The 26,482-nt window shown below is 42.0% G+C and overlaps 1 protein-coding gene across 4 annotated transcripts in view; it reads left to right on the forward strand.

The window, feature by feature from the left end:
- FBXW11 (F-box and WD repeat domain containing 11) overlaps window positions 1-26,482 on the forward strand; it is a 486,480-nt gene that overhangs the window by 44,513 nt on the left and 415,485 nt on the right. For 3 of the 4 annotated variants that reach the window (XM_069199326.1, XM_069199329.1, XM_069199327.1), the window contains one exon: window positions 22,275-22,337. The exons of the other annotated variant lie outside the window; for it this stretch is intronic. In XM_069199326.1, the coding sequence (XP_069055427.1) occupies window positions 22,275-22,337 (63 nt within the window). The remainder of the gene's footprint in view (window positions 1-22,274; window positions 22,338-26,482) is intronic. 4 annotated transcript variants of the gene reach the window in all.

A 26,482-nucleotide genomic window follows, 5' to 3' on the forward strand; every position in this document is an offset into this window, starting at 1 on the left:
GGATTATTCTTGTGCCTGTCTCTAAAATTCTATGTGTTGAAGTGTTTTCCTGTACTTAATATTTATGATCAGTGACACAAGAATGGTGCCGTGAGGGCTAATGAAATAAAAAAATAAATAAAAAATGGAGCACCAAGTTGGGTCATAAAAGGCAGTCATAATTGGAGTGCAGTACATTAGTCTATACATGCTACTGTAGAGGATCCATTGGCATCCTTGCTTTTGTTTTTTGTTTGTCTTTTGTGATCCCTCCATTTTGAAGTTAGTTGGTTATGGATCTATTAAACAGCTGCTAAACTCTAGACTTTATATGCATGAAAATGAAAAAATTTAAAAAGGGACAGTCTTCAAATGTGCTACGTTGACTCGTGTTCATAACTTGCTTATGTCAACCGAAGTGGCAGCTGCCTTTTAATTTCTTATTTTTCAATTAGTTTTTCTTTTTCGAATTTGATGGTGCATTTTTTTTTTAAATCAACATTTTAAAGGCTATGTACCCTCTTACCCCCACCACTAAGCTGAATCTGTTTTGACATAACAAGTTTAAGGCGAGTATAGGTTTAAAACGTGTCTCCTATTCACTTGTGGAGACTGCAGAAATGCAGCCAGTACTCAGAAGTACATATGTTAAAGAATCAGATCCACGGAACCATTCTCATCACACTGAAGTAGTCGTCACAAGTGGGTGAAAAAATGAGTCTGCTGAATTATTTTCCTGCAAACATAGATAAGGAAAAGCTAAGTTTGAATGAGATGTGCTACTTTGGTAATGGTATTAACTGCTCTCAAGCTAGGACAATTTTTGGACCCCCCCCACAATCGATAGGCTTGAAACCTGTACCCATCCAGTGGCTCAATTTGCATCATATTTGATTTGTGTTGGATCAGTCCTTTTGAGATGTGTTGCTTTACAAAGTCCTTGTAAGATGTTTGTCCCAACAAGGTCTTGTGGAACATTGTTGCTTTTGTTACTCTTACAGAGGTTTGATAGCATGTTTACAGTGGATACGTTCGGCAAATTGTGTAGAAGTGCTTGTGTGTGAGCACTCTTGCCATATTTTCAAATTGAGAGTATTTAATGCAGGACTTGTTTCATTGAATATTTTATACCAGTAGTTAGATACTGATCAATAAATTGAGGCGTACCCACTGGCATATCACTGTGACTGGAGCTAATTTAAAACTGTCATGTTTGTAACAATCTTTATACAACCAGGTAAAATGCTGAGCTCTGTTACTTTCTTTGAGGGGTTCTGAAGTAGGCATTTTGTCCTAGTAGCTTGGGGTAACTGAAGAACAGTGTAACAATGAAGAAGATAGTTGTTAGAGCAAATAGAAGCAGGAACGCTGACTGAACCCTTTGTGGACCACATTAGCCCCATACACTACCTCCTATAGCATCCCCCCCCCAGTGTAGGAGCTGGGAAATGTAACATTCCCCACCCAGCGTAATGTTTGCTGCTTGCTGGCTGGATCTGCTTAAAAACTCATCCCAACAGCTGCTGTTTCCACTACAGCGATTCTGTGGACCTTCTGCAGAGATAGACTTGAATAAAGTTTATTATAGGCTCTATCTTAAAAACCATTTTGATTTGATTTTTCTCCATTTCTTCCTCGCTGGTAAGATATTACCTGGTTTTTGAGTCATAACATTTTCTAGCTAACATGTAAATAACTGTTAATTCCCTTTAATTTGTAAATCGAAATTTTTAACCTCCTTAAACTGAAGTTTCAGCCTTCCCCGTGTATGACCCTTCTTAGATCTTGCCTGTTTAGTCTTGCAAAGAAGAGTGCATGCTCAATGTTCAGTAACGGGCACGGAACCCCCACCTATTGGTTATCATTCATTGGCCTCATTGTTGCTCTTCTTTTCTGCCTGCCGATTGGGTAGAACTTACTATGTGTCACTTACTTTTCTTTCTGTGGTGCACGGACAAAGTATAAAATAATTAGGTTAATTAGTGTCACTCTGCTGAGCATCCGTTACTCATGCTGTGATTCTGGTACTATTTATGTGCTTTGAAGCAGTCAACCTTTGTCACATCATAGCTCTTTTTTTTCCCTCCCTCCAACTTTTTTTTCACAAGGTTTCAATCTTAAATTACATCCCTTTTTCCTTCACATGTTGAGGATGCTACAGGTACCCAGTGTTAGTTGATTGGGGGACTGACAATATAGGCAAAATATATCAGTTGTGTTTCTTGAAAAAAATGGGAGTGGAAACGCTGTGTAACAGTGCCCCCTTCCAAAAAGTGGGAGTCAGTGTTTCTTTTGCACTTTATATGTACTTGCAGTTTGTGTGAGAAAAAGGTGTGAAGCCGAAAGGGTGTACATTTCTGTAAAGTAGACAAATTTAGGAATTCAGCAAGGGGGCAATTATAGATGTCTTATGGTTTTCCCCATATAAACTAATGGTTGAAATCAAAAGCTAATGAAAGTAAGCAGAAAAAAAAAAATGTGTTTTCATCAGTAATTCTTTTTTCCCCGTGTGGACGGTTTACAAAAGTAATGTACTGTATATCCAAAAATGGAGTCGCAGGGTTATATAGTATATGTCCAGAAACTAGCAATACCCAGAACCATTAACCGAGCCTCAGCATACCATGTTTCTTTGTGTACCACCCAATTAGCACTTAGTAAGGTAAAATTTGATGAATAAAAATGGATATAAAGGAAAGGTGTTAATTTATTAATGTGCCCCTGCGCTTTAGGATTAGTGATTGATTGAACATCTCTGAATTTGAGGGTAACAATAATTTTGTATTTCAGAGGACGTTTGGCATAGTGTGTCCTTTCTTGCACAGCAACTTACATTTGGAAGCCTAAGGTGGAAAGAGGTTCCCAAATGTTCTCTTCTATGTTCCCAAATGTCCTATTCTATGTTCCCACATTGTTCCCGAAAAAAACGGAATCCCAATTCTGTGGGTAGACCTGTCACCCGCAGCAGCAAAATCCTCATAACACAACATTTAGACTTTGGTATTTTAGTCTTTCTGGGTATGTGGGAAGCTATGGCATTTGAACTCCAAGGCAACTTCATCTAGGGAAACCTACCCAAACCAAGGGTTTTCAAAAATGAAAGCCCTGCAGGAGTAAGAGGTGGTGTGGTTTGCATGCTTCCCAGTAATTCTACTTATCCAGATGCCTTCCGATCATCAACCATTGGCTATAATGAAATAATTTTCTCAAGTTTCTTTGCGCCAAAGTTCGGGAGTCAGTGAGAATTGACAAAAGTCCTCCAAATTGGTGTTCTGTCACTCATAATAAAAACGATACCCTCACTTGTGGGGGTGGGCTTATCGCCTGCGTCAGAAAGTGATCAAAACCTGGACCGTTTGAAGTCAATGTGATCTTCACATAGTTACAATTTTGGTGTATTCCTAACGTATTTTAGACCTATTAATGCTCACATTTGAAAAGTGGTACTGTTTGTATATGGACAATTGAGTGAGTGTAGGTTAATAAGACTTTTGTTGGAAGTCCCCAAGATGACTCATTTCAACAGGGGAGGAATTGTCCAAAGTTTGTTGTTTGTTTTGAATTCTTAATAAGAAAGCAAACCACACCATAGCTTGGATTACCCTGAGTCTCTAGGTTTCAGAAGTGCCCCAGGTTGGTAGGGTTCTGTGTTTGCTGGCTGACCCTGATCACAAATACTGCAGCCAGGACCCATGACAATTGATAGAAACTTGTGTTTTTTTTGGTTTGGTTTTGACACATGGGTAGCTTTTTCCCTCACAGCTCAAGGTGGGAGATACAAAAGGAAATCTGTATGTTGCAAGCACCAAAGTGGTTTCCTCCCTTTAGTGAGTGTATGTGATGTTACTGCACTGAACAGGTAGTGTGCAGGACCTCGAGTTCAGACCTCTGCAACAAAGGGATTAATTGTAAATTGTTTTGCATGTTTTTTGTTTTTCAAACCCCATCAAAAATGAGATTTAGATGCAAAGTTCTTCTCTTTAATGACGCACAAGGACAAGCTTAAGAGTGTTCACACAAACCGCTGGACTTTTGATTCATGCAAGATGTAACTGGGCAGCCATGGCTGTGTTGCCGACTTTCTACATTCCTGGTTTGAGAATATTTGAAATCTATGAATATGTTTACAATTTGTCAATGCTCAAGTATAGCAAAGTCCCATTAAAAGATCAAGACTCTCCATAGAATCAGTTGGCTCTTGGTGCTCAGCTGCAGCCTTAGTCCAAAAAGACCAGTAAGTGCACACGCACCCCCCCCCCCCCCCCCCCTCCACCACCTCCCTCCCCTGCAGAACAACTCGACTAGTGCCACCCACGTTGGGAACATGCACAAAGGAAAAACTGTTGAAAAAATGTTAAGTGTAGTCCATGCACCTAGACTTTTCTACACAAACGTGCAATTTGGCACATCCTTCAGTACTCACTCCCCGACCCAAGTGCCTTATACCGTTTATCTTCGTCGATCGGATTATTCCCACATGTATGTAACCTTAGTTTGTGATATGCTTGTTCCGGAAATTGCTAGCACACACACATTCTTAACTTAAGTAACACCGTTCTGTGGATAATATAGAGGAGAACTGTTTCTAAAATAAACTTGCAAGTCTCCTTTTTCAGCTTCCCACCACACAATTTTTCCTTCACCCTACATTACAAAACGAGCAGTTTTACATACATGAAGGCAACTCCTATAGAAATGTTTTTTCTAATAATACTATGCATTTTCTTCAGTCTTTTGCCCACAGGTTCTGTTGCGTTTGTTTTCTTCATCCAGTCACCACTCCTGGGTTAGATTAGTATGTCATTGGTACACTAAACTTGAACTTGTGTCACATAGGCTGGCATGTGATTATGCAGCTGAAAGCCTGATTTGCCTTGTCGGATCCTCAACATGTTCCTTGTTTGGCTTGCAAGCCTCGATATAAACAACTTTGACAGTGTCTTTGTAGGCAGACAGGGCATGCTGATAAGGATCTGCATGCCCTACCTGTTAAGTTTGGTATTGGTAAAAAATGACCAGTATTTCCCTGTCTGATGTAATACCACAGAGACCACTCGTCTCCCACTCTGTACTTGCTCAGTTGCTGTTAATGATGGCAGGTTTATCAGTTTAACTTTGGTTCAATTTTGATTTTTAGATATTGTTTATTCTCTGATTTTCTTAAACTACAACTCTGCTTGATCTAGTAGCTGCTCTTTTTGGAGAATTATGATCACTACAAAAAACTAAACTCATTTTTCGTCTGGAATATACCTGCTTCACTCCACCCAGATTTAGAGCACTACAATTCGTTGACTAAAAACTCCCTGCACTAGACGCTGGCATACTAGTGCTAGTGTCAAGCCCTCTGTACACTTAACCATCCCTTCTCCTTCCCCTCCATTTGCCTCAAAGCTACCATGCTTATATCAACACAGGGTCCTCACCATTCTATCCCCCCCCCTTCTCGATTTGCTAGTCATAAGTCCGGCACTTTTGACCGATTCCTACCCCATTATTTAGTTATACTGTTTACTGTTTCTTTATATTCCACTTTTGTTCAGTGATAAGGCCTTCCATTTGCAACTCTTTATTTTTGCACTGCATGCATCCATTGTTAAGCCTATGTTAATTGCATCAAACAGCTGTTCATTGTTGTACTGTTGAAATGTGGAGGGCATTTCTCATTAGCGCATGGATCGCCAACTGCATGTATTGTGCTGCCCTGCCTTATGGGGAAATTTCTTTCAATAAACAAATTTGAAGTTAAAAACATAATTTAGTTTCTCATCTAGGAACTCTAGGTGTAGGCAGTCTCTGCCTTCTTCTGATCCTGAATTTAGATGTCCTCATTTAACATTGCAAGATAAGATAGTTGATACGGCAGCAGGCTAGTTGCATCAAGATATTAAGCAAGACTTCCTTCAGATGCATACTGATGACATGCCAATACACTTTATTCTGGGTGGCAAACAAAATTGCAAATCACAAAACAAAAGTCGCTAGTTGTTTTTCATGCTCATCCCTAGATGCAAGAAAGCTTTCTCTTTTTCAGTGGAATCAGAGCAGGGATTCATGTCCGTCATAATAGACTAACAAACCCATGCATTCGCCTACAGAATCTGATAAGCCAACAGAAAAAAACATGGGAGTGTATCAACATATCTTTGTATGATCTTGGTATGCCCATGGAGACAGTGACAGCCTGGTGAATTTAGAGGTGCTTAATATAAAATGTAGGTTTCTGCCCCTCACAAAATTCCATGTGTTCCATACATCTTGTGAAACTTCTAGCACAATGCTAGGAACAGTTGTTCTGTTTCCAATCTTGCAATGGTGTCCAGATGCGCCAAACTTCTTGGTGGCATGTAATTTTCCTTCTGGCTGTCCACAACATATCACAGTCCCCTGCAAGTAGTACGGCTGGGGCCACATTGCCAGAAACTCCATCAGTACCTTGTTGGACAGGTCGAGATTTGCCTCTTTGATACATGGCTTGGTACTGAAGACAACGTTTCTGGCATTGAAAGTTTTTAGTTTGGTGGTGAAATTGATGATCCACTTGACAATAAGAAAACACTGTTGTATGTGAGTCAGCTTGGGGCAACTGCTCCCTATAGCTCAGTCAACTGGTAGTAGTTGTAGAACTTGGCGTAACAGTATGGCTTATGCTTGCTTGTTTCACACCTACAGGGATTGCCAAAACCAGAGTAGATGGCATATGCTGGTGTCTTCACCTGCCACGTGACTCTACCAGGTAATTTGTGACCCAACTTTTGGGGCCTGGGGTGGTATCACCCACCAGTGGACAGCTGTACTATACTTGTGAACACCAGTTTTGTAGAAATAGGATATTGCCACTAGTTGAAAATGTACCTTAAAGTTGATCATGCGAAAGAGTCTAAGGGCTGTGTATAATGATGCTGCATGGAAGGTAATTCTTTACTCTTTTCTTGAGCAGGAGTGTGGAATTGAATACAATATTTCCTTCATAAACCTACCTATCTTGTAAAAAAAAAAAAAAAAAAAAAAAAAATCTACTTGTCCCCTTGGTGCCATGTACTGTGGCCAGATATTATGGCCGCAATGTCATTATATAACAGCTCTGATAATAACCTCTCTCGCATTATGAAGGTGCTAATACTACAGTAAGGCTTGAATACTAGCGGTTTCCTTATTTTCCCAACTTTCTGCAGATCTGCATACTGGGGCTGGAGGTAGAGGTAAGCAATAGTTCCAGGCTCTTTTGAGTTTGTGCAAACCTACTAACTTGCTTGTTCTAAGGGTTTCCGCCAGCTCTTCTCTAATCTTTTCCCATACATAGAAATGTTGGAAATGCACTTCTTCCAGGGATGGGGGAAAGTGGCTGAAGGGGAAAGTGAACTTGTAAACACAGATTTTCGACTCGTGCTAAAATAGTTAACAAATTTTCTAGGAGTACGATTTCCTAGTCTACTTCTGGAAACATTGTGACTACATGAAATACATAAAACACCACTAATGCAAATACATATACCATGGGCCCAATTTTGTAACTTTGAGTTGGACCCCTAATTAGGTCTGGTGTTGGCCAAGGCCTTTTGTTTTTATTTAAGTTCGATGTCTTTCTCTATCCATCTGTTGGCTGGCTTATTTGTGAGTGATAATCTGCTCTTTCACAAAGAGCATATCTGCGCACAAAGTAGTTTTGCTCAGTGACAGGAACTACTGTGGCGATGTGTGAGTTGTGAGACCAAAAATATTTTTGCCTTTTACCAATGTTTGTTACAATGGTGAGGGCCTTGCAAAACCAAAAGACTGACCACCAGTGTCGGACATATTGGTTTTGCCAGTGCATTTTTATTTTCATGTATTCTGGTTGAAACGGGTTACACTGATTATGCCTGTAAGGAAATGCCTCCTTGGCATGGTTGCCCCCTGACTTTTTGCCTTTGCTGATGCTATGTTTACAATTGAAAGTGTGCTGAGGCCTGCTAACCAGGCCCCAGCACCAGTGTTCTTTCCCTAACCTGTACTTTTGTATCCACAATTGGCAGACCCTGGCATCCAGATAAGTCCCTTGTAACTGGTACTTCTAGTACCAAGGGCCCTGATGCCAAGGAAGGTCTCTAAGGGCTGCAGCATGTCTTATGCCACCCTGGAGACCTCTCACTCAGCACAGACACACTGCTTGCCAGCTTGTGTGTGCTAGTGAGGACAAAACGAGTAAGTCGACATGGCACTCCCCTCAGGGTGCCATGCCAGCCTCTCACTGCCTATGCAGTATAGGTAAGACACCCCTCTAGCAGGCCTTACAGCCCTAAGGCAGGGTGCACTATACCATAGGTGAGGGTACCAGTGCATGAGCATGGTACCCCTACAGTGTCTAAACAAAACCTTAGACATTGTAAGTGCAGGGTAGCCATAAGAGTATATGGTCTGGGAGTCTGTCAAACACGAACTCCACAGCACCATGATGGCTACACTGAAGACTGGGAAGTTTGGTATCAAACTTCTCAGCACAATAAATACACACTGATGCCAGTGTACATTTTATTGTAAAATACACCCCAGAGGGCACCTTAGAGGTGCCCCCTGAAACTTAACCGACTGTCTGTGTAGGCTGACTAGTTCCAGCAGCCTGCCACACCAGAGACATGTTGCTGGCCCCATGGGGAGAGTGCCTTTGTCACTCTGAGGCCAGTAACAAAGCCTGCACTGGGTGGAGATGCTAACACCTCCCCCAGGCAGGAGCTGTGACACCTGGCGGTGAGCCTCAAAGGCTCACCCCTTTGTCACAGCCCAGCAGGGCACTCCAGCTTAGTGGAGTTGCCCGCCCCCTCCGGCCACGGCCCCCACTTTTGGCGGCAAGGCTGGAGGGAACAAAGAAAGCAACAAGGAGGAGTCACTGGCCAGTCAGGACAGCCCCTAAGGTGTCCTGAGCTGAAGTGACTCTAACTTTTAGAAATCCTCCATCTTGCAGATGGAGGATTCCCCCAATAGGGTTAGGATTGTGACCCCCTCCCCTTGGGAGGAGGCACAAAGAGGGTGTACCCACCCTCAGGGCTACTAGCCATTGGCTACTAACCCCCCAGACCTAAACACGCCCTTAAATTTAGTATTTAAGGGCTACCCTGAACCCTAGAAAATTAGATTCCTGCAACTACAAGAAGAAGGACTGCCTAGCTGAAAACCCCTGCAGAGGAAGACCAGAAGACGACAACTGCCTTGGCTCCAGAAACTCACCGGCCTGTCTCCTGCCTTCCAAAGATCCTGCTCCAGCGACGCCTTCCAAAGGGACCAGCGACCTCGACATCCTCTGAGGACTGCCCCTGCTTCGAAAAGACAAGAAACTCCCGAGGACAGCGGACCTGCTCCAAGAAAAGCTGCAACTTTGTTTCCAGCAGCTTTAAAGAACCCTGCAAGCTCCCCGCAAGAAGCGTGAGACTTGCAACACTGCACCCGGCGATCCCGACTCGGCTGGTGGAGATCCGACACCTCAGGAGGGACCCCAGGACTACTCTGATACTGTGAGTACCAAAACCTGTCCCCCCTGAGCCCCCACAGCGCCGCCTGCAGAGGGAATCCCGGGGCTTCCCCTGACCGCGACTCTTTGAACCTAAAGTCCCGACGCCTGGGAGAGACCCTGCACCCGCAGCCCCCAGGACCTGAAGGACCGGACTTTCACTGGAGAAGTGGCCCCCAGGAGTCCCTCTCCCTTACCCAAGTGGAGGTTTCCCCGAGGAATCCCCCCCCTTGCCTGCCTGCAGCGCTGAAGAGATCCCGAGATCTCTCATAGACTAACATTGCGAACCCGACGCCTGTTCCTACACTGCACCCGGCCGCCACCGCGCTGCTGAGGGTGAAATTTCTGTGTGGACTTGTGTCCCCCCCGGTGCCCTACAAAACCCCCCTGGTCTGCCCTCCGAAGACGCGGGTACTTACCTGCAAGCAGACCGGAACCGGGGCACCCCCTTCTCTCCATTCTAGCCTATGTGTTTTGGGTACCACTTTTGAACTCTGCACCTGACCGGCCCTGAGCTGCTGGTGTGGTGACTTTGGGGTTGCTCTGAACCCCCAACGGTGGGCTACCTTGGACCAAGAACTGAACCCTGTAAGTGTCTTACTTACCTGGTAAAACTAACCAAAACTTACCTCCCCTAGGAACTGTGAAAATTGCACTAAGTGTCCACTTTTAAAACAGCTATTTGTCAATAACTTGAAAAGTATACATGCAATTTTTATGATTTAAAGTTCCTAAAGTACTTACCTGCAATACCTTTCAAATGAGCTATTACATGTAGAATTTGAACCTGTGGTTCTTAAAATAAACTAAGAAAAGATATTTTTCTATAACAAAACCTATTGGCTGGATTTGTCTCTGAGTGTGTGTACCTCATTTATTGTCTATGTGTATGTACAACAAATGCTTAACACTACTCCTTGGATAAGCCTACTGCTCGACCACACTACCACAAAATAGAGCATTAGTATTATCTATTTTTACCACTATTTTACCTCTAAGGGGAACCCTTGGACTCTGTGCATGCTATTCCTTACTTTGAAATAGCACATACAGAGCCAACTTCCTACAATGCCTCATTAATGTTTTTTGAAATGCCAGCATCCATTCGCACATTTTACTAAATGATACTTCACAGAAATGGTACCTAAAATTTTACAGTAATTTAGTAAAATAATTTTCCCTAGTTGCATTTCTTTGTGAACATTTTATTTTGAAAGCAAATAATCAATAACTCTTGCTTTCAAGCTTCTGCAAATATTTGAGTATAATCAGACATAATTCTGGGAGCATTATACGTAGGCTCATATTGTTAAACTTTGCAAATGCGTACATTTTTGTTTTGTTTTTTTGTTACTGTTACCACTGTTAGTAGTACAGTCCAAGCTCACAAATTTTATTTAGAGAGGTCACCCTAATGATAAAAGCTTTGCTTTAATGAGGCATACATACAAGTTCGAACAGTCTTGACATGTGGGGACAAATATGACCTCAGCTGCAGACAATTCCCTTCCATGTGCCGTAATGTGGTACTGTAATCCGGCAGCCAAACTCTTTATGCTGCAGGGGATTGGGTCTACTTGACCCAGGGACAAAATAAACATGAAAACTTGTTGTCCTTGACACCCCACAATATGTCCTGGGTGTTGGGATATAGGAGTTCCACACCCCTGTTGAGTCAGTCAAGGTGAACTGTGGTAGGAAAAATTGATTTGTACAGACAAAAGAAGTAAAACTAATTAAGAACTACTAGCAGAATGTAGAAACTGTGATTATTCATTGAGAGTTAAATGAGAATCTGTAATTGTGTGCATAGCTGAGGTATGTGAAAAATGATTCAATGGTAATTGGGAGAAAAACTGGCAAAACTGGTTCTGAAGACCCAATTACATAAAACCGCGTAACTCAAATGTTTTCCCCCAAATGAGTAACCCAACCTCGTGAATGCCCTTGTCTTTCTAAAAAAAGCATGTTCATTAAGTTTGTCGTGCCCTAACATTTTTATGCCTGCATTTTTTTTTTGCTGTTAAGCACGTCCTTTTAAACCTTCCTCTTTTCTCAGTTAAAAAAAAAAAAAAAAATTAACATTTTTTTTTTTTTTTATTGCAGTGCTTGCTTTTCCTTGCAGGTGGTGTTTGAAACACCTCCCTATTTTTGTTGTTCCTCCACCCACCCCATCATTTGACACCCTCTTTCTTCTCCATCCCCTTGACATTCGTAACCTCCCCCCTTAATTTCCCCCACCACCCATTGCTATGTGTTCACCTTTCCTTTTCTGCCAAGCCATCATCTTCTGCTCCTTCCATTATGGGCTGTGGTAGACTTTAAAAAAATAAATAAAAATAAAAAAATTTACTTTCATTACCCTTTTTGCCCCATTGTTTTTCCTTTTCTTTTATTTATTACAGTTGCTGTACAGAAATGGCTCCCTGTTGCAGTTACCCCCCACTTTTTGCCTGATACTGATGCTGACTTGACTGAGAAGTGTGCTGGGACCCTGCTAACCAGGCCCCAGCACCAGTGTTCTTTCACCTAAAATGTACTTTTGATTCCACAATTGGCACACCCTGGCACCCAGATAAGTCCCTTGTAACTGGTACCTCTGGTACCAAGGGCCCTGATGCCAGGGAAGGTCTCTAAGGGCTGCAGCATGTATTATGCCACCCTAGAGACCCCTCACCCAGCACAGACACACTGCTTACCAGCTTGTGTGTGCTAGTGAGAACAAAATGAGTAAGTCGACATGGCACTCCCCTCAGGGTGACATGCCAGCCTCTCACTGCCTATGCAGTATAGGTAAGACACCCCTCTAGCAGGCCTTACAGCCCTAAGGCAGGGTGCACTATACAGTGTCTAAGCAAAACCTTAGACATTGTAAGTGCAGGGTAGCCATAAAAGTATATGGTCTGGGTGTCTGTTTTACACGAACTCCACAGCACCATAATGGCTACACTGAAAACTGGGAAGTTTGGTATCAAACTTCTCAGCACAATAAATGCACACTGATGCCAGTGTACATTTTATTGTAAAATACACCACAGAGGGCACCTTAGAGGTGCCCCCTGAAACTTAACCGACTATCTGTGTAGGCTGACTGGTTCCAGCAGCCTGCCACACTAGAGACATGTTGCTGGCCCCATGGGGAGAGTGCCTTTGTCACTCTGAGGCCAGTAACAAAGCCTGCACTGGGTGGAGATGCTAACTCCTCCCCCAGACAGGAGCTGTAACACCTGGCGGTGAGCCTCAAAGGCTCACCCCTTTGTCACAGCACCGCAGGACACTCCAGCTAGTGGAGTTGCCCGCCCCCTCCGGCCCCGGCCCCCACTTTTGGCGGCAAGGCCGGAGAAAATAATGAGAATAACAAGGAGGAGTCACTGACCAGTCAGGACAGCCCCTAAGGTGTCCTGAGCTGAGGTGACTCTAACTTTTAGAAATCCTCCATCTTGCAGATGGAGGATTCCCCCAATAGGATTAGGGATGTGACCCCCTCCCCTTGGGAGGAGGCACAAAGAGGGTGTACTCACCCTCAGGGCTAGTAGCCATTGGCTACTAACCCCCCAGACCTAAACACGCCCTTAAATTTAGTATTTAAGGGCTCTCCCTGAACCTAGAAACTAGATTCCTGCAACAACAAGAAGGACTGCCTAGCTGAAAACCCCTGCAGAGGAAGACCAGAAGACAACCACTGCCTTGGCTCCAGAAACTCACCGGCCTGTCTCCTGCCTTCCAAAGAACTCTGCTCCAGCGACGCCTTCCAAAGGGACCAGCGACCTCTGAATCCTCTGAGGACTGCCCTGCTTCGACGACGACAAGAAACTCCAGAGGACAGCGGACCTGCTCCAAAAAGACTGCAACTTTATCCAAAGGAGCAGCTTTAAAGAACCCTGCAATCTCCCCGCAAGAAGCGTGAGACTTGCAACACTGCACCCGGCGACCCCGACTCAGCTGGTGGAGAACCAACACCTCAGGGAGGACCCCCGGACTACTCTACGACTGTGAGTACCAAAACCTGTCCCCCCTGAGCCCCCACAGCGCCGCCTGCAGAGGGAATCCCGAGGCTTCCCCTGACCGCGACTCTCTGAAACCTAAGTCCCGACGCCTGGAAAGGACCCTGCACCCGCAGCCCCCAGGACCTGAAGGACCGGACTTTCACTGCAGAAGTGACCCCCAGGAGTCCCTCTCCCTTGCCCAAGTGGAGGTTTCCCCGAGGAAGCCCCCCCTTGCCTGCCTGCAGCGCTGAAGAGATCCCTTGATCTCTCATTGACTTCCATTGCGAACCCGACGCTTGTTCTAACACTGCACCCGGCCGCCCCCGCGCCGCTGAGGGTGAAATTTCTGTGTGGGCTTGTGTCCCCCCCGGTGCCCTACAAAACCCCCCTGGTCTGCCCTCCGAAGACGCTGGTACTTACCTGCTGGCAGACTGGAACCGGGGCACCCCCTTCTCTCTATTGAAGCCTATGCGTTTTGGGCACCACTTTGAACTCTGCACCTGACCGGCCCTGAGCTGCTGGTGTGGTAACTTTGGGGTTGCTCTGAACCCCCCAACGGTGGGCTACCTTGGACCAAGAACTGAACCCTGTAAGTGTCGTACTTACCTGGTAAAACTAACAAAAACTTACCTCCCCCAGGAACTGTGAAAATTGCACTGTCCACTTTTAAAATAGCTATTTGTGAATAACTTGAAAAGTATACATGCAATTGAAATAATGCAAAGTTCCTAATGTACTTACCTGCAATACCTTTCAAACAAGATATTACATGTTAAATTTGAACCTGTGGTTCTTAAAATAAACTAAGAAAATATATTTTTCTATACAAAACCTATTGGCTGGATTTGTCTCTGAGTGTGTGTACCTCATTTATTGTCTGTGTATGTACAACAAATGCTTAACACTGCTCCTTGGATAAGCCTACTGCTCGACCACACTACCACAAAATAGAGCATTAGTATTATCTCTTTTTACCACTATTTTACCTCTAAGGGGAACCCTTGGACTCTGTGCATGCTATTCCTTACTTTGAAATAGCACATACAGAGCCAACTTCCTACAGTTGCTAATATTTTAGATGGTTATTTCCAGGCTGTTTCAATGATATGTACTGTCCAAATTCCATCCTTCAATGTTTTGTGGAAGTGGATCTATTACATGTTGCTAAATCTGTAAAATTGAGGTTTACCAGCTTTCTTTCTTCTGGCTGGTCTTCAGCAATTTGTAATTGTGAGGAAAAGCTTTGAACAATGAAGTAATTGCACACACAGATAATCATAATCTCCAGAGGCAGTGGTAAACAGCAGAGGGTTTTAAGTTTATTTCCAGAATACTGGTCAGCCTTTCCACTTGTATTTCTACTAGTGGTGTCTGTGTACCGCCATTCAAGCAAATTGTCATACAAATTTGTTAGACAACAATTTGTCTCATTCCCATCGAGTAAGCATCTGGGTCTCTGCAGACTGCATTTTTTTTAATTTAAACTGCTGCACTCAATTACAGTCCTAAAGCAATTGACTAGAAGGTTCTTTACCACATATGTATTTAGAATTATCGATTTCTGGTTGAATTAATGTTGGAAAGTACTATATTAGACTGGCTTGGAAGTTGAATGTTGACCCAATTAAAACATTTATGTATACTTCTTGGCTCTTGGTGCCTGACGGTATAATTCTTCTATACTAGAGTAGGAGGCAAGGCTGACACTTATCGTTTGATTGCGTTCTGCATAACAATCCAAGTGGGGTATAAGGAGCTAATATTAGCCAATATTCCTTCAGTGAATCCTACTTGTTACTCAGCCTTCCAGGAGTTTGCCATTTTTGTCTTGCAATTTTAGGATATGCGCCTTTCAGTATGCAGTCTGTAAACTTCAGGTGTAAAATTGGAAGGAAGATGTCAGATTAAGAAGTTGGTTTTTGCTAAACCTTTCAATGTGATCTTAAAATATAAAAATCCCCTCATTGCTGACAGCCTCTTTCTCTGTTTTGTTTGGAAGAGTGAAGATTGATAGAATACGTTGTTTCTCAAATATATCTGTTGCTCTTGGTCTGTAGACTCTTCCCTTGCTATATCGGGAATTGACATAGATTTTGGAATTGAGTATTGTGTTTAATCAAATCATCTTATTTAATTAGAAATGTAGGGAATATGTGCAGGAGAGTATACCACAAAATCACTGATTAAATCAACTGCAGTGTAAGTCTGTAGTTGTGCTTTTAGATGGTAGTGGGATGGCCAAAAATATTTTGGCTGAAGCCTAATTGAACTGGTGTTAGTGGTGAGTAGTGCTCTAATGTGATGCGTTGTACTCTTTGTGTACATGAAGTCATTATCTCAGGGTACACAGCCCCCTGTGGGTTTGTTCATATATTATTTCATGTATTGTTTAAATTGACTTTTTTGTATGAAGCAGAACATGTCTCTTTGCTGTTATTCACAGCAGTTTCTAAACTCTATAACATTTAACTTGTAACAACTCAAGATCTCAAAACGGAATCAACAGCAGATATGCTAATATATTTGAACACACATTTCATAGTTAAGAATTTGTGTGGATCTCCTTTAGAATGTGGTGAATCATGTTTCCACTCTTTGGATCACCCACATAAATAGAACTTAGTTGTAAAATTTTTAAGTGTTTTAATCATTGCATATCATTGTTCCCAATATTACATGGATCTCAGTTTTTGATCTTTATTAAACAGATTTCTTTTGTGTTTTAAGTAAAACAAAACACACATTGTCATCATAGAATATTCTCCATAGTTGCGGTTTCTGAATAGGTTATTTACTCAGTTACGTTGTCCCTAGTGCCAAGATCTGGCATTTTCATTTTTAACATTAGAGCCTTTGCTCTTATGCTAGAGATGTCGTCCATTTTCAGCAGGGCATCACTTTTCAAAGTAGTTTGGTGATTTTTATTCTTGAATATAGATTGCCTGCACCTGATTTTAGCCATGGAATTGCCTGTTGCAGTTGATCATGTCTACTGAAGTGCTGTTCCACCTCTTTGCATGTTGGCTATTGTAAGTCGCTTGCTTTTGCCTACTTAGGTGATTCCAGAGACCCGAGCAATTGCAGTTTAAAGCTCTTAAAATTGACAGTTGCCAGCACAAATCCTTAAGCTTTGTGACTTATTAGCTCAGGTTGGATACAGTTGCTGAAGATGTAAGTGTTGCTTTAACTCTTATAAGCCCTTAAGATTATACCAGCTCACGCATCCTATTTTGTTGACTGCAAAATCCATTGACTTGCATGTCTTCTGCTTAGTGTCTAGGTCAGTGGAGCTTCGATGTTGTAAAAACAAGCCCTCACTGTATTGACTGGTTCCTACTCGGTTGTGGCTTTAAGAACCTATACAGTAGAGACAAGTAGGAAAGGTAAGGTGGGCATCTCCTTCAGACAGTGGGGTTTGCGGACTGTCACCAGGCCTTACCCCTTTAAAGTATGGAGTTTTCGTAAGTATGTCCAGTAGTTGTTGGCTTGGTATCTTCTCCTTAATTGATAGGTACTTGAACAATTGATGCTAGCTAAATCCAGTAATATCCTACATTGTGGCATTTTCTGCTGTAGTGCCTCCATACAAATAGTTTTTGGACCATACAGTTTTGCAAATTTTAAGAACCTTCTGCCTTTTATTGGACCCTACTCTATGAACTACTGTTACTGCTGTTTTGGAAGACTTGCAAGACTCCTGGACAGACTCTACCGTCCGCCTTGTTTCTGAAGAAGTTAAAGAAAAGTAATTCCTGTATAATACCTAAATTAAATTTGTCTCTCTTATTGGATTATGTTTGGGATTTTAACCTTGTGCATGTAAATGGCATGCCCAGGTAAGCTTCACTATTCCTTAGACGTGCGTTTAACAGGAGCTTTTCCAAAGAATGTCTTTCATCACTGACTTCATATCCTCCAAGTTTACCAACTACAATCAATACATTCTGAGAAAATGTTCTTCTAAAAGACCCCGTTTCCTTACAGTGACACTTGATTTTACTCCAGACTTGCAACACACAATCCTTTGCTCCTTACACTATTTATTCTACGAAGGACGTATTGTGCTGTAATGTTGGTTTAAGTGTTTTTTGCTCATTGTTTGGACAAATACTGGTTTGTACAGTCTGTCTTTGGCCTCCCCTAGGCATATTTGTTCATTAGTACCTCTAATATGTGTACACTAGAACTTTGCATTTTGGATCACAAATTGCTGGACCTGGCTATAGAGGATATGGACTTATAAGTTCCTCACCATCACCATTGCCATCAGTGGTCTGTAGCATCTGGAAGCAGTCTTTGAGCTTCTTGTTGAAGGTTGAACAAAGTCATTTGACAAGTTCTTTGTCCACTTCCAATTGGGCATATGGTTCTCACTGGTCATGGCGGTGTTAGCCCTTTTTTCTGATTTCGCCTTTGTCATCCTAGTTCATCTAGTTTGTTACATCACATTTTCATTAAACCCCTTGTATAATACTGCTTTGTTTTTACGTATTCCTTGGGATCGTGTTTGTAGTGATTCACTTCACTTTGCTAATTAAAATTCTTATTTTTGTATTCGTTTGCTGATGCGTATGACGTCACTGTGAACTTAAAATAGACACAAAATTAAAGGTTTAAAACATTTGCCTAACTTGATGTGAAAATGTACTTTCCTTAGGATTATTACCGCATCATAGAACTTTGGTCCTGAACATCTAGAGATGTGAGGAAATTGTGTTGTGTACACAATTCACTGTTCTTTACTTCTCTTCCTGGGTTTGGGTTTAGTATCCATTCTTAGCTATGGTCTTCAAAGTTCAATAATGTTCTTGTTTTCAGCATCACAAAATGGAAACGGAAATAAACGCAAAACAGTGACTGATCACAAAGAGAGCAATAATCGAGTCATTGGAATGTTGTTTTGCGCGTAGTATCTAAGTTTTGGATGATTCTTGCAGTTCTACACCAGGAACAAGCAATTCCTTTAGTAGGTTCTATATTGAGCAATTGGGATCTTGCACATAAATGCGAAAGATGTAGTAGAGATACAAAAAAACAGTAAATCTACTTTTGTCTTAGCCCATTACACCTGAAACTCTACAACCCTGCCTTTTGAGCGAGTGTAGTACGTACTTCACACAAGTCTCAGTGGCCACTAAACATTTGTATGACCATTCCAGGGTAAACTAACCTTTTAAGGGATCTCTGCTGGAGATTGCCCAAAATGAGTTTGTTGGACACTCATTTCTTTGAAAGTGGCTGTTTTCACTTGTGCAAACTCTGAGAATAGAAGTCTGCACCAGAGCTCATTTCTTATGTTGGTAACACAAAGCTAAGTATCAAGATCCTAGAGTTCTTTGAGGCTTGCCCCTGAATGCCCAGTTACTCTTTGCCCATGAAGTCATCTCATGATCCTTTCTTCCTCAGATAATACTAACAGGGGAAGTGTTTAGTGATTGGAAATTCATCATTCTGTTGGGAATTACACACTCATTGAAGGTAAGGCCAGATGACAAGATATAAATAAACATGGCTTATAAGAAAAAAAGGAGCATACTGCTGAACATCTTGTGGTGATTCAGTGTGTGCATGGGCCTCCATGTCCTTGAGTCAGGCAAGTAGAATTCAGAGGCCATCCTCGCATTAGTTCACTGTAAAATGAAATGACAGTTTTACATGTGCACTACTGTGTAATACATTCCTTGCTTTCATATTCAATCCTTTTCACCTCGGGCCAAAGCATAGTCTGCAGAACCTTCAGACTTACAGTGGGCCGCATAGCAGTTCTTATTCATTGTTATGTCTGTAAAGTACAATTGACTTGTATATCGTGCTTCTTAGCAAATACTTTATGAAGAGCTTATAAAATGTGTCAGACTCTCTGTTTCCAGTTAAGTCAGGCCTCTCTTTACCTACATGATTCAGTTCCTCTATAGCTGCCTCTTTGCCATAAATACCTTCTTCATTTTAGTGAAGTGGACCAAATTGTACATTCTAGTATGCAAGGATAAGACCAAAAGGGTTTTCCTTGAAGGTGGGCAAGGGACTTCATACCCTCAATTGGCCTACATAGGAAGCTGTCACATTTTTAGAAGTTCCAAGAAAATGTGCTTCTGGTTTCAGGGAACTCACTACCTAATGAAGGTTCTAATTGCAAGATGTCTGATCGCAGGTTCAGCTTTACTTCGGTGGATCTGGATACAGAATGGAAGATGAAGGCTGCTGTTGCAGCACAAGACATTGTGAATTCTGTGGTCAGTGAGGCTAGAACGGATTACACTTTCAAGGGTGATTTCTACAGGCCTTTCAATTTACATGTATCAATCAACATTACACAGACGATTTTTTGTTTTGGAGTGCGATAAAGTCTCTCAGTGATTCTGTTGTAGCACAGCTAATTCTTACCATCCCTAAAGTTGAGGTAGTATTAATGTACACATTCACCTTTGCTGTGATATTTGAACATGAGCTGTGCTGTTGGGAGGGAATGTAGAAATAGTAGAGATGCACGCAGCTAAGTGCCAATAGTACTGGCATTTCACTATAATGATAGCTCTACTGTGTTGAGATGAACTCTGTGGACAGTAGTACAAATAATTGGATAACTGACTGAATTCATGGTTGTGAGATTAGATGATATGCACTTGAGTGCAATGCTGTTGGTCATTGTAACTCTAGAAAGGAAAATGGTGTTGGTTGGGCACTACCACTGTTAAGCGTTTTCATGTAATTGTCAGGGACTTCTGTGCGAAGCCTAGTTATATTAAAATTAATTTAGGAGAAATTGCTCAAGTTGACCGAGCCTCTTTGGACTAATATATCAGAGCCTGATTTTGGCCAAAGTGTATGAAAATCAAAACCTACTCAATTAAGTAAGCTTATTGGTGGAAGCAAAAATCGAGAAGATGGAGAATGATTGTAAGGAATGTGAGAATTTTTCTGCAGGTGCTCTCTGTTGTGATGCAGGGTGCTTTTAAGGTAGTTGATGATATTGAGGAGGATGTTCAAAATTAGAAATGGAGCTACTTGCTGCTAGGTAAAGTGAAGGCACATATGTATTTGAAAACTAGAAAGAGGAACATGCATTATCTTTTCAAATGCTGTTAATCAACTTAATGCCTATAGGGGAAATAGCCATAATTTCTACATCTCCTCCAACTGCTTATGCAGGAAACTGTTAAACTTTTTGGATGTAATTTGTCAAAAGCTTGTTGTTTCTGGGAGCTCCCTGCCTAGTGGCCTTCTGTATACAGATTGGTCTGATGACAAGGCTTCAGATATGCAGAAAGAACTAAACATCAATGGATAAGGATAGAGAAAGGCAGGTGATGGTTGATGCCAAAGTGGAAGTTATTAAGACTTTTTGGTGAGTGGATAGAGATATTGAAGTACTGCACATTGTACTCTGTATCTAAAAAGTGACAAGATGGTCACGGGAGATCAGAGAATTTATATATGTTTTACAGACACATTCCTTGTTTGAAGGGGTTTATTTGGGTGCAAATTATCTTCTGGGCATAAGGGGTGGAGAATCCTAGTGTAGTCACTCGTGCAAGGCTAGAAATATAAAGCCTGTTATGAGTTGTGCGAAAGGAATGTTGAAGTTGAATGGCAAGCATAGCTGCATGCAGGAACTGTTGCATGGGAATGGGTGGTAGTGTAGTTATTGACGAGGAGAACTAAGTAGTGCAGAGGGTGATCTGGGTTTTAATTGTTTGTGGAGGTGGGTGAATTCTGAAATGGGCTGGCAGTGTTGTCTTTAAATTGCTAACAGATGAACTGGCGAGCCTGTCTCCACCCTCTGTATTGTGATTCTTGAAGAAAACAATTTTGCTAACATTTTCAGAAGATTGTTGCTGTAATGCCTTCTGGCCACATCAGAAAATGTTGGCAGTAGGTTACAGATAAGTAAAGTGAAAGCTGTCTTACTTGCATTCCGTTTGCTTGGTGATGTTCTGGCAAGGACAATATCTACTCCTGTGAGCAATTTATGGTTCTGGATGGAAGGACCGGTCCAGTAGTTGAGACGTGGAAAGGTTAAATGAGGGATGGTGGGAGCATGGTGCCTGCATAGTGATATGAACAAATAAAGTAAAAGGGTGTGTGGAAACAGTATTCTTTATAGGGGGTCTCATATGATTGCTGAGAGGATACCTTGAAGGAACTGGAGGAGCTCGATATCCAAATGCACTGTAAAGTCACATAAGTCTGGTGCAGTAGTAAAGGGGAACTGTCTGAAAGGTCATTGTTCAGGATTTAGTGGCTTGGTTTTTGCTCTTGGCCACTGAGCAGTTAGTGCAGGCTCAGTGTCAATATTTGGTAGCCCGATCCGTTTCTGCTGTCATCTCGTTTTGAGCGTATTTCACGTGTTGTAAACCTAGAAGCAAGTCCACCCACCTGTTGTACAAAACACCTGTATCCCTTCTTTAATGCCCTGTAGTCAGAGTGTTCCTTTAATCATCACTGTGGTTCATTTATGATATTATTTCCGACAATCTTATTTTATGAAGATAGTTGTAAACTGCATAGTGAATGTATAGGAGGTGCGTTCTGGGGCACGTGTGACAGCACTCAGACATAGCTTTGACAGTTTGGGGTATTGGCCAAACACCCACTTTAATGTTTTCTCTCACCGTGAAGTGAGAGTACTATGAATATGTGTTATTACAACTAGTAAGTTTATTTCTGACATTGCTCCTTGTGCATATCTGTGGTCGATGCTTTTTCTAGTCTAAGCATGTATTTACCGATCATAGGTACCAGTTGGTGGTAATTAGTTTTGTGGAAGTTTTAACTTGTGCTTTGATGTAAAAAGTAATTTATTTAGACTGTTGTTTTCTTTTCAGAACACATCAGTAATGGATGATCAGAATGAAGATGAATCTCCAAAGAAAAACACAGTGTGGCAGGTAGAACTTGTTTTTAATTAGACTATTAAAGTTTGCAGTATGTTATCAGCTGGATTCCACCTAGTTAGTGAAGTCATAAACTCAGCCCTATAATAGTACTTTGGACTCTGGTCTGCGTTCCATTGTGGTAAACACTCAAATGTGCGCACTCACACCATACCTCTTGCATCCCTTATTTTTTTACCCAGTGAAGTTTAAACAACTATTTACTGGGCATGTGTAAGTGGAATGCATAATGATAGCCTAATAATTGAGGTGCACTGGATCTGAGGTTTATGGGGAAAAAAAGTGTTTGCCATCAGTCAGATCCTGAACCAGAAATGGGTTATCAGGCTGGAAAGCAAGCTGTCAGGCACACGGAAGTAGGACAAGAGTTGTTGGTGCCGTGGGGAAACTAGCAAGCAGCCTAAGAAAGCAGCCAGGACTCAGTAGGGTAGAAATGTGAAACACTTATCCCTCATGCATGACTATACGTGAAGGTCAGTCGGGGTGGCGAATCATTCATAATGCTGAAAAACGGAAAAGCATTACTAATGAGGTTGATGACCACTGTCGGACAGTTTTGGGAAGTTTGGGAGACTATGGGTCCCATTCCTTATGCATGATACACTAACTGTTGAGCCTACACTCCACCAGAAAACCTTATCTAAGTTTCTGACCTCTTCACAATATCAGCGTCGAACCTACATGTTTGCTTTTCATACCACTTAATGATGCTTGCTGATATTTCATACGTTTTTCTCTGAATGATACTTCATACATTTTCCTCACTACTAGTTAAATTTGGTAATACAAAGGTTCTTTGTTTAAGCTGCATAGATGTACCAATGCTTGTGAACTTTGATTTCTTTTTTCTTTTTTAATAATTAAAACCATGTTACTGTGGCTATAGCTTAAACACATTTATCTTCCGTTTTCTTCATCAACTCTCAAGTCGGGCATCCGCAGCGGCTCCACCAGTACTAGAGTGAACTAAACAGCACAGGTGGGCGCAGTAAAGGGTATGTGGCAGTGTGTGCATAGGATGTTGAATTGTGAGTTCTCTCCTTTTCAAAGACATAAGCTCTGGTAATTGTTTGCAAAAGTGTATTCAGGCAGATACTCTGACTAAAATAAAGTTTTTTGATGTTCCTTCGTGCCAATTCAATTTCTTGTGCCTTATTTTGCTATGATCATTTTTTTGAGCTATTACCCATTTTGTGTAGCTTACTCTCCATATTGGCACATGGTTTCTTATTACACAGCCATAGTGTGCAGTGAAATAAATCTTGAATTATAATTTCTGTAAACGTTTTCCTCTTGTTCATGGGATACTATAAGTGTAAAATAAGCATTAGCTTGTAGTATGTCACTCAATCACTAATTGAAACCCAGATCTCTTGATGATTCCAATTGTCATTTAGTATCTTCATTCGTGTAGCTTTCCACTTTCACAACAAGAGCCATACGTTTGGGTGCTCCTACAACAAGTCCCTATATATTACCAAGAAAGGCATACTGTGTTGTATCACATTTTATTATAGCATTTTTATAGCCAGTAGATGCACCCATCAATCCTGGTAGCATTTCAAGTGCACAATACATTCTGTTATAAATCTAAATTTTATCAGTTTGAAGTTTGGACAAACAGATGCCATCATTGTTAGGTTGCGTCACCCATCCGGTATAGTTAGTTTTGTTTTTGGCCTTCTGCCACACCAAAAGCACCATCTTTCTTGTGGGTGGTTGCATGTCACAAATGTCAAGTCTTTAACTCAGTAGCCCTGTTCTCATTTTGCATTTGTCCTGGAGGCAATGGGCAGATGTTGCAGCTGTGTGACCAATTGATAACATCTCATGTTGCCTGCTCCCAGCTCCCCTTTTACATATCCATATATCTCTGCATGCATGGAGTGACTTTGCAGCCCAGTGAAACTCAGTGTGTCTAGTTCTGAATAAAGTGCATTGACAAATGTATTTAGCAATTTGGTCAATACTACCATTTTTAGCTATACCATTGTAGGTTACCCCATTTTAGTAGTCTATTTGAGAGAGTGACCCAAGAAATGTTTGTAGAATATGTTCCTGAAACACATTAATACCCCTACACTACACAACATATATCCCTCTGATGCTTGTAGCAACTTTGCCTTCCTGCTGTAATCGTGTATGTTATCATGTCATTGCCCAGCTGGCCTTCAATCCAAAAGCCAAATTAAGTTTCTGCATTGTAGATTGGATCTTAAGTTTTCCCCTTTTAATATCTCTGACCTTGAGCTGTATATGATTCTCACACAGATTTGTCAAACCCTGTTGCCACCATTAGAATGTCAAATTCACTATGCATGTCTGACCAAGGTTGCCTGTAGTTCTGGCTGAAGTGACCTCAAGTGACCCTATCAAGTCCCACTTCGCAATGCGGTCTAAGGGGCAGAAATCTATTAATACACTACATAATATCTCTGCTTCACAACCCTCAAATCTTCTCACGAACCTCCTCCCATCCCATATGTAACAATACTGTTGGTAATCACTTGCAACTGAAAAGCATTGAGTACCCTTTCTGTGTCTAAGGTCACCACCTCTTTATTAGTCGTGTTACAGTGGTACGTTGTTGGGCACAGTTGTCTCCATTTATTGAAAGTATTTCTAGCTTGAACAAACCTTTCAGGAATGGACTATTGTAGGCATTGCATGCTTAAACATACCTTTGAGGAATTGGCCAGCATCGGAATCACACGCTTAAGTCTTAAAGATTCCTAACTTAGCCAGTTTCTTTGTGTAGTAATAGAATGACGACTGTGGATTGCACAACATGTATGTGGCTTGGTTTAAACATTACAATGATCAAAACCCATCTCTTGAACTTGATGAGGTATGTATTTTCAATTTTGTTTCTTACACACTATGTCCAGATGAGGTGTCGGCAGTGTAGTCGTTTTAATAGTTTTCTGCCCATCTGTCCAGTCCTGGTGTCTTTCAGCCTTGCCAGCAACTGTCACCTCAACCTCCTCGTCGTTACTAGCCCTCCCAAGTTCCACTAGGACCTCTGGGGAATGGAGTAGGGATTTTTAAGCACCAACAGGTCCTTGCAGTCATTCAGGAATTCCCCCAATACCAAACCGTGAGGAACTTTGAATCTCCTCTTGGTCACATGTAAGCTTGGCAGACTTCTGTCCCCTCAAGCCTACATGTAGTCAGTGTTTTTTGGGGGTAAGATATTTCACCAAGCATATAACATATGGTCAGGTACTCCAGTTTGAAAGTTGCTAATCTCCCCAATCCACTTATATAATTTATTTAATATGTTAGACTAGGATTTTGTTTTCCTTGTATATTTGGATATTCCCACCCCTCTGATAAATGGCGAGAAGACTCCTGAATCAAAGAGAATAAGTGGAACCCAAATGCACATCAAAATCGTCCTTTCTGCATACAAGTGCACCCAGAACTTCGCTGTAGTCCCCCATTAAAATATAGGTGTAAAGAAATGGCTCCCTGTTGCAGTTACCCCCCACTTTTTGCCTGATACTGATGCTGACTTGACTGAGAAGTGTGCTGGGACCCTGCTAACCAGGCCCCAGCACCAGTGTTCGTTCACCTAAAATGTACCATTGTTTCCACAATTGGCACAACCCTGGCACCTAGGTAAGTCCCTTGTAACTGGTACCCCTGGTACCAAGGGCCCTGATGCCAGGGAAGGTCTCTAAGGGCTGCAGCATGTCTTATGCCACCCTAGGGACCCCTCACTCAGCACAGACACACTGCCTGCCAGCTTGTGTGTGCTGATGGGGAGAAAAGGACTAAGTCGACATGGCACTCCCCTCAGGGTGCCATGCCAACCTCCCACTGCCTGTGGCATAGGTAAGTCACCCCTCTAGTAGGCCTTACAGCCCTAAGGCAGGGTGCACTATACCACAGGTGAGGGCATATGTGCATGAGCCCTATGCCCCTACAGTGTCTAAGCAAAACCTTAGACATTGTAAGTGCAGGGTAGCCATAAGAGTATATGGGCTGGAAGTCTGTCAAAAACAAACTCCACAGCTCCATAATGGCTACACTGAATACTGGGAAGTTTAGTATCAAACTTCTCAGAATAATAAACCCACACTGATGCCAGTGTTGGATTTATTAAAAAATGCACACAGAGGGCATCTTAGAGATAC

This window comes from Pleurodeles waltl, chromosome 7, assembly GCF_031143425.1.
Source record: "Pleurodeles waltl isolate 20211129_DDA chromosome 7, aPleWal1.hap1.20221129, whole genome shotgun sequence".
In the NCBI taxonomy this organism is placed as follows: domain Eukaryota; kingdom Metazoa; phylum Chordata; class Amphibia; order Caudata; family Salamandridae; genus Pleurodeles; species Pleurodeles waltl.